Source organism: Capsella rubella, unplaced genomic scaffold, assembly GCF_000375325.1.
Source record: "Capsella rubella cultivar Monte Gargano unplaced genomic scaffold, Caprub1_0 scaffold_5, whole genome shotgun sequence".
Classification (NCBI taxonomy): Eukaryota; Viridiplantae; Streptophyta; class Magnoliopsida; order Brassicales; family Brassicaceae; genus Capsella; species Capsella rubella.
This window is the reverse complement of record NW_006238919.1, coordinates 9,736,580-9,748,839: the sequence shown is the minus strand read 5'-3', so window position 1 is coordinate 9,748,839 and position 12,260 is coordinate 9,736,580. Positions and strand designations below refer to the sequence as shown.

Sequence of the window (12,260 nt, the reverse complement as noted above, 5' to 3'; positions counted from 1 at the left end):
GGGTTACACGAAAAAAAAGAAGTTCAAAATTCAAATAATAAAAGAAAATACAAAAATAATTGACAAATTTGCATATAATGCACGCAACTTGCTTCTCTGCAGGAAAACTGGCTTACCAAAACACACAAACCAATTTTGGAAAAAGAAAAATATAAAAACAGGGTGAAATTTGATATGTGAAGATTTTCTATGTACGTTTAAAGGTATACAGTATTGCAAAAACTGATTTTAACTCGTTTCGCAATTCACAAAGTATATAATATATCCACTTTAGTTTTTTTCTATAAAAAAGAATTTTTACGTGATGCATAATGTCCATCCTTTGGTAATCTTTAAAGAAATAAAAATGAGAGAATTCGTTGGCATCCCTTAACTGTAAAGTATAAGCTAGGACTCTCATCAGCGAGCTCTTCTTTTCTTTGTTTGGCTTCTTTGGCACACATTTGGAAGTTGCAGAAACGATATGATATTCAATCATCAAATTGCAAAGACGAATAGTGTAGAAGTAAAATTAAATTTCGGTGAAACAATCAGGGCCATGGACTCCATATATCGAGACGGGCCAGGCCAGCCCATATTAGACTTTGGGTTCAGTTCGGGTTTGGTTCTCGATATTTATTAGTTTTATGCTTTATTCGTAATAAACGAAGAGTGTAAGGGTTCTTTTTGCTAATTTTTCCTGAATCACACAAGTGAGCTCAACAGAGTCGTCGTCCACGAGCTTCCCACTTAAAAAAAAAATTGAAATTAACAAGGGCGATACAAACGATTTCGAATGCTTCATCTTCTACTTTGATATCCTTCTTCTTCTACTAATGCTCCTAGATATGGATCTCGGTGTTCTTCTATCATCTCTTATTCCTTCATTTCAATCTGTGAGCTGTCTCTTTAGTTTTTTGGTCTCAATGTCGCAATTTCTTCTTGTGATTTTTTTCTGTTTCGATTTTGATCGATTTCTGTTTACTTTTCGTTCCGAGATTTTAGGTTTATGTGCTGGTGTTTTACTTCGTTTACTTGGCCGTCGCCGGAGAAATTCTCCCTGGGAAAGTTATTCGCGGCGCACTTTTATCAGATGGCTCTCAACTTCGTTACCGATGCAATGGTTAATTTGATTTCATATTTAGTCACTCTATAAAAACTTTTATTATCAATTCTTTTTCTTAATTCCCCTAAAAACAGGTCTATTGGCGTTAACACTGTTGGTCGCTATTTTGGGAATCTGTGCAAAACTTGGCATTGTATCACCTCTTGTAAGTGTAGTACCGAGATTGAAATTGTGTGTTGTATGAATCCGAATGAGTGAGTTAAGATTGCAATTGCTTTCTTGAATTCATACCACTGAGATGTTTTGCAGGTGGTTGCGGATAGAGGACTTGAGTTACTCTCAGCTACTTTTATTCTCTGTGTTTTGGTAAGATGATCAATCGTAATGTTAGATTGTCTTGATTTTAGTCTTATTTACCAAAGGATCAGATTTGCTTTTAGTGTGTAGTGTGTAAGCTCCATGTTTTTTCGTAATATTGTCAGGTGACATTAGCATTGTATATTACTGGGCGAAGTTCCTCGGATAAGAGTTCTTCCCTAAAGCCTCATGTCTCAGGAAATCTTGTACATGACTGGTACTGGCATAATGCATTTTGGATATGTACTACTTTCTTGTCCCATAAACCGTTGTTTTTAAGTTATAGATTCTGACTCCTGCCCGAGCAAAGCTAAGTAAGAATATGTACTCTGGTACTATGTAGAGTTTGAGACAACTATTTGGTCAGGATGATTCTGTAGAAGTCCTAGAGTGTTGAGTAGTTTCTCCTCAAACGGTTGTAGCTTCCACATTAGTTCTATCAACAGCAGTGACTTAACTTTTCAACTTTTCTACCGAAACTTAAAGTTCTGGGTTCTGTCTTTACTTGCTTCTTCCAAACGACAGCTTCAATTTTTCTCATCTAGTTTGTTACATGTGATAGGTGGTTTGGAATACAGCTGAATCCTCAGTTTCTGAGCATCGATCTCAAGTAATCCATCTTTCTGTTTTTTCTTCTATTTGTCATCCGCGGCTGCTGCATCAAATGCTTCAGTTTGCTCAGTACACATATCAAGTAGCAGTTTAATGATACTATCTACAGTTATGCATGTTTATGATGATGGGAATTATTCTTTGTGTAGGTTTTTCTTTGTCAGAGCCGGGATGATGGGATGGCTGCTTATCAATCTCTCTATTTTGGCGAAAAGTGTGCAGGATGATTCACTGAGTCAGTCGATGATTCTTTACCAGATCTTCTGTGCGGTAAATTTGGGTTTACTTACACCCCTGCTTCATGAAGTTCTGATCATCTGTGTTTGTTAGTTTTGATTAATTTTTGTAATTGCAGTTATATATATTGGACTACTTTGTTCATGAAGAATACATGACCTCTACGTAAGTTCATGGATGTTGTGGAAACACATTTGCCTTACCAAATATGATCATTTCCATTATTACAATTGCTTTGAATATACTCTTTTCAGATGGGATATAATTGCAGAGAGACTGGGCTTCATGTTAGTCTTTGGAGATCTCTTGTGGATTCCTTTCACTTTTAGCATTCAGGCATGTAACTGTGAGCTTGAACACAAACAAAACATAATTTTTCTCATTGACTGTATCTTTTTGGCACGTTACAGTTATTCTCGGAATAATATCGTTCTTAAATGCTTGATCACTCTGTGACTGGATTATCTTCTCTCTGGTACAGGGCTGGTGGTTGTTGCACAACAACAAAGTAGAACTAACAGTTCCTGCTATTGTAGCCAATTGCCTTGTCTTCGTGATAGGGTAAGTTCTGAGTCATTGGGTTATTTTACATTCTTAAAAAGTACACTAAGAAACTTACAAGTTCTTTTTTGGCAGGTACTTGGTTTTTCGAGGGGCTAACAAACAAAAACATATCTTTAAGAAGAACCCAAAAACACCTATATGGGGCAAGCCTCCAGTGGTAGTTGGTGGAAAGTTACTGGCTTCAGGCTATTGGTATCATCTCTTTATCGTTCTCTTGTTTCTTTGTTTGATTTCGCCTTCTGTCTTTGATTGTTCATCATGTTGTGAAAGTTGCGCAACAAAACGTGTTTGATAACATAGGTGCTCTTTTTTTTATATATTACAGGGGAATTGCAAGGCACTGTAATTATCTTGGGGACTTGATGCTCGCTCTCTCCTTCAGTTTGCCCTGTGGAATAAGGTAACTTCTTCTGCTTGAGCTCATCTTACAACTACCAAAGTGATGTATAAACTAATACCAATATCATAATATTTTAACGTTGAGAAACACCAATTGGGCTACAAGATTAAAGATGTTCATCTTAAACCTGATATAATTGATTGATAAATGTCTAGGACTCTCTTACTTTTAAGACAACCATTTGAACTGTTCCAAAGCTTTCAAGTTCATTTTTTCCAAAGCTGTTTGTATGATGCTGTCTTTTGTATATTATCAGTTCTCCAGTGCCATATTTCTACCCAATATATCTTCTGATACTGTTGATATGGAGAGAACGAAGAGATGAGGTTAGATGTGCAGAGAAGTACAAAGAGATCTGGGCAGAGTATCTTAGACTTGTCCCGTGGAGAATACTTCCTTATGTTTATTAGATGTGCCAAGTCACGAATACTTTCAGATTCATGCTCTTGTGTCTTATTTTTTCATCATCTTGTTTTCAATTTGACATGAGAAGATCCCATTATGGCCTTTTAGCAATGCTTGATTAATACTTTCAAGTGTACACGTTTGAGAATTCTACTCCAGTCCTTTGTTGTACTTCGCATCGATAGCAGCATTTTCTGATTTTTATTACTGGGATGTTTTAATCACCTCAACAAAACAAAAACAAAAAACAATTTGTTTGATGTTAAATGTCGTGATGGAAAAGGAAAATTACTAATAAAGGAACAAATTGATGTTGAATGGTGCTGAATATGTTTATTGGAGTAAATGGAAAAAAATAACAAAAATAGAAATTGACAATTACAAAGTTTGAAATATATGTATATTCTTTGTTTTTGGTATATGTCTTTCCTTTTTGTTTGTTGTAAATAAAGGGTTTTGTTTCCCTTTTTCCCCTATTTTCTTCTTCAAATAATGTATTTCCCTATCATATATCATTTTTTCCCTCAAAATATTAGGGGATCGAATATCATAACAGTGGTTTCCATTTATAATCGTATTTTACTTATAGTAGATTATTAGAGTTTTTTAAAATTTATTTGTCAACGAGCTTTATTAAAAAATATTATATACACATTATTAAAATTGCTGAAATACGTGTCAAAGACTCGTTACAATTGAAGATGTATCATTTAATAATAAGTTGAACCTAAAAAGATAGATTTCAAATAAACCATTTGAAGATCCTAAAAGACACCTTTAAAACTTCAAAATGTCAATAACAAAAAAAACTTCTAGACTACATCATGTATGATGTGTCGGTATAAAGCAAAAAGACTTGGATAGTTTTTGATGATTCATGGATTTCGATAGTTTTTGATGATTCATGGATTTGAAGAGTCGCAGCTGTTTTCGGTTATGTGTCTCCATCTAAATCTCAGATCTATAATGTTCGGAGATATCAAAGTCACACTTTACTGTGAATCTAGAAACACATAACATTTCTCCATAAAAGAATATTCTAACCAGATTCGTAGTCAACTATTAAGTGTTTATATTGATTAAAAATTATTATAAAATTAATAATGAATGTAATTATATAATTCGTATGACGGTTTGGGCCGTAACGAGGCCGAAGTCATGCTTTTCCATTAAATAATACCCAGAGTTACCAACTTACCCTCTAGCTAATTTGCTGCAAATACACGCTATTAAGGGGTAGAATTGAGATTAGCCAAAAACTACCACTAAAAAAACCATGTGAAGATCCAACGGCTGATAAGGCTGTTTCTTGGGGAACATGCAAAGATCTGACCCTTGAATTAACATTTTCACCAACCAATAGAGACTTCATCCGCAGCTATAAAAACCAACCCCTTTCTCTCTACTGGTCCACCATTCGTCTGCCTACTTCCGCATCTTCTTCTTCTTCTCTCTAATTTCTCGATCTTTCCGTCCACCATGTCTGCCTTCACCAGCAAATTCGCCGGTAAGTTCTGTTTCTCCATTTAGCTTTTTAGATTCGTCTTTCGTAATCCTTGAGAAGCTCTAGATCTCTTGTTTTGCTTCATATTGAGCATATTTAATTATTGTCTAGATCTGGTTTACTCTTGAGCTTAGCTTTTCTATGAGAGTTGAATTAGATCTGTCGATGATACTGGCTAAAAACTAGCGTAGATCTGATTCCGTTCTCATCAGTTTTACTGTCCTTCGGATTTTTTTTTCCTTCATTTTATCGATCTGTTATCTAATAAACGAACGGATCTAGTATTCATGATCTGAAGTTTTTTGTCCTTTGTCTCTTATGGTGTGATTGATTGTTTGAGTGTTTACCTATGCAGATGAGTTGATCGCCAACGCTGCCTACATCGGCACACCTGGAAAAGGTATTTTGGCCGCTGATGAGTCCACTGGTACCATCGGAAAGCGTCTTGCTAGCATCAACGTCGAGAACGTTGAGACCAACAGACGTAACCTTCGTGAGCTTCTCTTCACTGCCCCTGGTGCCCTCCCATGCCTCAGTGGTGTCATCCTCTTCGAGGAAACTCTTTACCAAAAGAGCTCCGATGGTATAAATTTAGTGATTCTTCTCTATGTTTGTTATGTATGTGGTTTATAATTGTTTCTTATTGATGATGGTGATTCTTTGTACAGGCAAGCTTTTTGTTGATATCTTGAAGGAAGGAGGAGTTCTTCCCGGTATCAAGGTTGACAAGGGTACCGTTGAGCTTGCTGGAACCAACGGTGAGACCACCACTCAAGGTCTTGACGGTCTTGGGGACCGTTGCAGGAAGTACTACGAAGCTGGTGCTCGTTTCGCCAAGTGGCGTGCAGTCCTCAAGATCGGTGAGAACGAGCCATCTGAGCTATCCATCCATGAGAACGCTTACGGATTAGCCAGATACGCTGTTATCTGCCAGGAGAACGGTCTTGTACCAATTGTCGAGCCTGAGATCCTAGTCGATGGATCCCATGACATCCAGAAGTGTGCTGCCGTGACCGAGCGTGTTCTTGCAGCTTGCTACAAGGCTCTAAGTGACCACCACGTCTTGCTCGAGGGAACCCTCTTGAAGCCTAACATGGTTACACCCGGGTCAGACAGCCCCAAGGTTTCACCTGAAGTCATCGCCGAGCACACCGTCCGTGCCCTTCAGAGAACCGTCCCAGCAGCTGTTCCAGCCATCGTCTTCTTATCTGGTGGACAGAGCGAGGAAGAAGCTACCAGGAACTTGAACGCAATGAACCAGTTGAAGACCAAGAAGCCATGGTCATTGTCTTTCTCATTCGGACGTGCGTTGCAGCAGAGTACCTTGAAGACATGGGCAGGCAAAGAGGAGAATGTCAAGGCAGCTCAAGAGGCTTTGTATGTGAGGTGCAAGGCTAACTCAGAAGCCACTCTTGGAACCTACAAGGGTGACGCCAAGCTTGGTGATGGAGCAGCAGAGAGCCTTCACGTGAAGGATTACAAGTATTGATCATCGTCCATGCTTTGAGATTGTGACCTTTGTCATCTTCCTGGATATATTTCTAGGGATTTTTCGTTTTTCTACTTTGACAATATCGGATTAAAGGTGTTCCTTCAGTTTTCCTTTTGGATTTGTGTTTTTTGATTTTGCTTGGGTTGTGTTTTCTAGAATTGAGTGTTTTTAAAACACGCCCAAATAAAAAGCCACTTGAGGTTATTTCTGTTGAACCTGAAAATACCTCTTTTGGGGACTTGAAAAAAATCAGTTAAATGTTCATTCTCCACTAATTTAGCCTCTAATATGTACGTATCTTTTCATTCTTGTTTCTGTCCCTGAAATCTCGAGATTACATTCTAATTATTCAAATGCCGATGCTAATCAGCCTATAGAAATGGGCATATTGTTTGGATATGTGTAAAATTCCTTCTCCACTAAATTATAGTAAAAAGCATTTTGCTTTCCAGATCATGTATTACCAAATACTAGTTGTTAGTATATAGATTAGCACATTGATGTGTTTGTAGGATCGAATCTTACCAGCTCGATAGAATAATCTAATCTACTTATAATCATACAAAAAAAAAAGGAAAATTACTAAGTAAAAGATGGAATAGTGTTATCTACAAAAGATATTGTTTTACATTTTCTCATACAAAAGTTAAGGGAGAGATTTCACATTTTGTATATGAAATACAATAATTGGAAAATAGAATTCATCCGTCTATCTATTGTGGGTCAAGGAAGAGTCATGATTTGCTTAGACAATTTCAAAAAGCTCGACGGCGAGAGGCTTTACTTTTTCATAAAGCAAAAAATAGTTTAGGGGGGAAAAGAAATTAAAATAAAGCTAAAAATTATACTAATAAATAAATTAATATTCAAAAAAAAAACAAGAGAATTAAAAAAAAAAATCAAACTTACAAACCATTTAGCATTCTACGAAGAAGCATTATCCCCCTAATAATGGTTAATAAAAAAAACACGAAAACCCTTCATAATTTTACATATCAAACCCACAAATCATAGCCAAATAAATAGAAAAAAAAAACTAAAACACCCAGAAACTTAAGATAACATTCCAAAATGTAAAAAAAAATAAAGTAAATACACCAAATAGAACCATTATAACCCTAAAACCAGATTAGTTCCTTAATTGGTTGGTCTTGTCTTGTGAGATGATAGCTTTTACTCAGTGTCTATGCTCTTGCTTAGCTCCTCCAGCTTCTTCAACCTCAGCTTCTCGCTTTCTCCAACCAACTGTCCCATCTCCCCAGGGAGAAATTTAAGAAAACAGATAACAAACCATTAAGGTTAATAAACGTGAAAAAACACTCTCGGTTCATCGAAATAATTATAACCGAGGATTCGAAACTAACCTCCATTAGCTTGGTGATGAGCTGAACTTTCTCACGGTTCTTCTCATTGAATGAATCCAATGCTTCTTTGTATTCCCTTTCCTGTTTTCATGTCATCATCAACACAAACAAAAATATGAGCTTTGGGGTTTTGTTTATTGAATCAAGAAGCTAATACCAAAACAAAGTCTTTAAAATATTGACTCCTGCAATATCAAATCTTTTGTCAACACATAACAACCCAAAAACCTGTTCAGTTGACATTTTGGGATTCAGTTTTGAGTTTGGTAAAGACCAAAACATAATATAACAAAGAACCCACCACCAAAGCAACTACCCTTGACAAGTAAAATTACCTTCTTTTGAACTGTAGATCCTAATGGTTTGAGTTCTTTGTTGACGCTATCAATCTTCTTACGCACCCAATTTACTTCCTTCCTCATGGGATCTGCCATAGATTCAAGCTCCTGAAATAAATAAATAAAACACGATCATTTCCACAAAGTTAAACCCGTTCCCTGAGAACAGAACAGAACTCAGAGAACAACTACAGCAAGCAAATGTTCATGTCCAATCTTCAGAAATTTACAACAAACTCATTTAACTCAAGAGCAAAACAAATTGAGTACATGCAAAACTATCTGGTTACAATCATAAATTCATGACCCAATTCGAATTCCAAGTTGATATACAAAAGGGAAAAAATAAATTTCCCATTTTGCCTATCCCCTGAGTTCAAAATCTACAACTTTTACATCTATAAAACCCTAAACTTCCAAAATTGCAGAAACATCACCAAAAATTCAAATCACAGCAAATACAGACACAACACAAACTGCATGAGTGTAATTTCAAACCATTTGAGCTTCAAAATCTCAGAAAAAGAAAAAAAAAATGTGAGATCTTCGAAAGTTTGAAAAAAAGGAAAAGAAAACAAACCTCGCGGATATTAGCAAGACGACGAGTCTCTTCCTCGACACGACCAAGCTGAGCCTTAACCCTTTCACGAACCTCCATTTTCCTCTTCTCAATCTCATCCTCTTTAGCTCTGAAAGCAGAGAGAGCAGAACGAGCCATCTCCTCGTCTTCTTTAGACATCTGACTACTAAAACTCAAGCTCATCATCTGCTGCGGAGGCTGAGGCTGTGTAGGTTCCGTAGTCGTAGTCTGCATCTTCGATTTCACCACTTCCCCCTCCTTGTTCTTGTCTTGGTCACCACTGAAACCAGTCTTCTTCTTCCTCAAGCCGCAACAAGAACGAGACTGACGCAATTCCTCAGTGGAATTCCGATGGGGGTCTTCGATTAAACCTATCTTTACTGATTTGGGAATGAAACTAAGCAAAAAGAAAAGGTTTGGTTTTTAATAAGAGAGTTTCTTGAGTGGGTTTGTTTGTGTGTGGTGGGTAAAAGGTTTCTTCTCTCTGTCCTCTTCTTCTCACTCTTTTATATTTTGGTTCTTTTCTCTTTTATCTTAAATTTAATAATCATTTTACTTTGTTTTACGTATCCGTTAAGTTCGTATACTTCTCAACAAACATTTTAATATACTTTAATTACGTGTCGTTTACAGATTGTTTTTTCTCCTGTTTTTTAGTTTAGTTTTGTTCGAATTGTTATTATTTGGTTTAATCCTAAATATTTGGATGTTTGTTTGGATATTTTGCGAGTGTAGTGTAGTTAGATTTATATATTGATATGAGGAATTTTTTTGAATTTGAATCCTTAAATTTAGCTACAGCTTCGTTTTGGATGCGAATATACTAACAAGGTTGCTTAATTAAACTGTGTATATAATTATATATATAGTAGTAATCTTTGTTTATTATAGTAATCTTTATTTTATTTTAATTATAGTATAAAAGATTCTGAAATAATATTGATTTTGTCGTCTGGTGTTTTGACATTAATATGTTAACGGTCAGTTTCAGGAATCATTTAATGTTGTCTTTCTCTTGTTTTTGAAGCGTTGTATCATTTATTGGGGTTAAGTAGATGCAAAAATTTTTTTTGGTGTTTTGTATAGTTTTTAATTTTATTTTGGGGGATATGGCCACTTGGCGTTCTCTTCGAATTTTTAAAAATGACTCCATCTTTCGAAAAAAAAGAAGATGACGGCTGTAAAGCAAAAGCCGATATGTTTTAAATTACTATCAACTCTCTCGATAATAATAATGTCTAATGACGTTGTTGTGTTACGAATACTATCATCTAAACTCAGAGATGTATATATATAATACATGTTGATAAACAAACAAACAAACATTTGGTTTATACTTGTACTGTGTACATAACGAGAGATTGAGAGTTGATATTAACTCTTCAAGCTAAATATACTATCCATTTGCAGTACGTAATTAACACTTTTTCTATTTTCTCCTAATTGCGATAATCTGATATGCATGCTACTTAAAACTCTAACAGCTTTAGAAAAGTAGAGATATTAAAGAGTATATATTTGCTAAAATTAAATAAACAGAAAAGCAAAATGCCAACCAAAGGTGCCCAATCATATGATATGAGCAACAAACATATATCAGCTTTTTACTTACTCCGGACTCCGGAGACAGCTTCAAGATGCAAACAAAATTATAAGAGACATTCTCATAGAACAAAAATAGTAGATACTGTGAGAACAAACGAAACAAACCATATGCAAAAAAATGAACTATACCTAACAATGAATATTTCATTCATTCATTTACTTCACATAGTTACAAACTCACAGCGATTCATCCATTTGCACAATAGAAATGGAATCTATAATACATCCTGTCTCATCTATCAGTACGTATGAGAAATTTTATAATTATCTAAACACAAATTAGAAAAATGGGAAATAATGAATGGGAGAAATAAAGGTGTATGCATAAGAAGGTAGGAAGAGGCACCGAGGCAGCTAGCTGACTAAACGCGTTTTAGACAGTAATGATCAACTTCTTTCCAACTCTTACCTTCTTCTTCTCTTCTTTAAACTATTTATTTATTTATTTGGGAGCTTTGCCGTCGACACCATCTTGTCACGGAATATTCATTCAAAGCAAACAATACAAATTTTACAAAAGATTTCGAACTTGAAAGATTTAACCGTGATTCGTTAAACTTTTGCTCATCAGTCTACAACGATCGGATTCTCTCTCTAATAGAACATTGTCAGAAAACAAAAAAGCATTCATGTGTCTTGATTGCTCAAAATCTCAAGTATATATCATGAAGTCGTCATAATGTTTTGTTGAGATTATTATAAGTTGGTTAGATTGTCAACCACTATTGCATACTAGTTAATCCGAACAAACTTACATGCACTCTCTGTTTATCTCAGTACTTACACATGCATCAATCAATATAAAAGACTAAAAAGAGTCAAGTTTTGATTGGAAACGAAGCAACGATCGAGTACGGTTTCACTTCATAAGTTACTCTAACATACAACAATTAATGTCTTCTTCATTCATTCATGGACATGTTGTATGAGTCAGTGAGGTCAACAGAAAACACTTTACAGATCGGAAATTTTAAATGTTGAATGTAGTAGAATTAGAAAAATAATATATATTACAAAAAAATGAAGTTCCAAATGAAGAAAGCATAGAGATGATTACCTAAAACAAAAGGCATGATGATTGATCAGTACTCATTAGTGCTACAGAGAAGAACCGGTGGCCGTTGGAGGACCCCGAACGTGTATTCTTAGGTAATATACTCAGACAAAATGTACGGTCTCTATTGCGAGACATCTCATTCTCATGGACATGGTAGGTTCCATCTAACTGTGGTCCTTAAAACAAAAGCTAATCCTCCAGGAATGGTTAACATATAATATATAAAAAAGCCCATAAAGAATCATTCCAAATTGAATATCGTAAGCCCATTAAGGAACATTAGACGTTTGCTTGTTAAGTTGGATCATGATGATTTTATAATGGGCCTTCTTCTGTTCATTGCAAACGTAAATTAGTATACTATAATCAACATAATTTTAACCGTTAATAACCGTATACTGCTAAATGGTTTAATAAGATTTACGGGTTTACAAAACTAACCGTGATAGTTACTTTTACGAGTATATGGCACGTGATACCACGTGAGTGACTCGCGCGTGCTGGCGTGACACAAACCTTTTCACTTGATGCAAAATATGTATAATTTTTTGTTACAAAGCCACAAAAAGAGAGACTAGACTAGACCAGAGAGTTGTAGTAGACCTCCCAAGTTGACTCACCATGACCCCCTTTGTTTTTATAAAATTATTTTGACACAATGACCCAAAAAGACGTACCTGTCTTGTCATGGTCATGTGAC

At 35.6% G+C, this 12,260-nt stretch overlaps 3 protein-coding genes across 4 annotated transcripts; 2 read left to right on the top strand and 1 right to left on the bottom strand.

Moving 5' to 3' along the window:
• Nucleotides 1-702: 702 nt before the first annotated feature.
• On the top strand, nucleotides 703-3,824 carry LOC17886814 (delta(14)-sterol reductase). Its single transcript, XM_006291151.2, has 13 exons — nucleotides 703-875; nucleotides 985-1,102; nucleotides 1,180-1,250; nucleotides 1,355-1,411; nucleotides 1,528-1,619; nucleotides 1,965-2,012; nucleotides 2,164-2,284; nucleotides 2,370-2,416; nucleotides 2,506-2,587; nucleotides 2,733-2,812; nucleotides 2,888-3,007; nucleotides 3,141-3,215; nucleotides 3,472-3,824. The coding sequence occupies exons 1-13, from the start codon at nucleotides 816-818 to the stop codon at nucleotides 3,623-3,625; spliced, it is 1,125 nt and encodes a 374-aa protein (XP_006291213.2). The 5' UTR covers nucleotides 703-815; the 3' UTR covers nucleotides 3,626-3,824.
• A 1,191-nt stretch (nucleotides 3,825-5,015) lies between these two features.
• Nucleotides 5,016-6,885, top strand: LOC17886402 (fructose-bisphosphate aldolase 8, cytosolic). The gene is made up of 3 exons (XM_006291207.2): nucleotides 5,016-5,127; nucleotides 5,480-5,707; nucleotides 5,793-6,885. Exons 1-3 carry the CDS (start codon nucleotides 5,100-5,102, stop codon nucleotides 6,611-6,613), a joined length of 1,077 nt encoding a protein of 358 aa, XP_006291269.2. The 5' UTR covers nucleotides 5,016-5,099; the 3' UTR covers nucleotides 6,614-6,885.
• A 596-nt stretch (nucleotides 6,886-7,481) lies between these two features.
• LOC17886532 (probable DNA double-strand break repair Rad50 ATPase) lies at nucleotides 7,482-9,376 on the bottom strand. 2 transcript variants are annotated; one of them, XM_006291887.2, is made up of 4 exons: nucleotides 8,899-9,376; nucleotides 8,316-8,426; nucleotides 7,981-8,061; nucleotides 7,482-7,870 (listed from the first exon to the last, which is right to left on the bottom strand). In XM_006291887.2, the coding sequence occupies exons 1-4, from the start codon at nucleotides 9,130-9,132 to the stop codon at nucleotides 7,790-7,792; spliced, it is 507 nt and encodes a 168-aa protein (XP_006291949.1). In that variant the 5' UTR covers nucleotides 9,133-9,376; the 3' UTR covers nucleotides 7,482-7,789. The 2 variants fall into 2 exon arrangements, with proteins under 2 accessions (XP_006291949.1, XP_006291948.1); XM_006291886.2 differs by having other exon boundaries at nucleotides 7,482-7,861.
• Nucleotides 9,377-12,260: the final 2,884 nt, after the last annotated feature.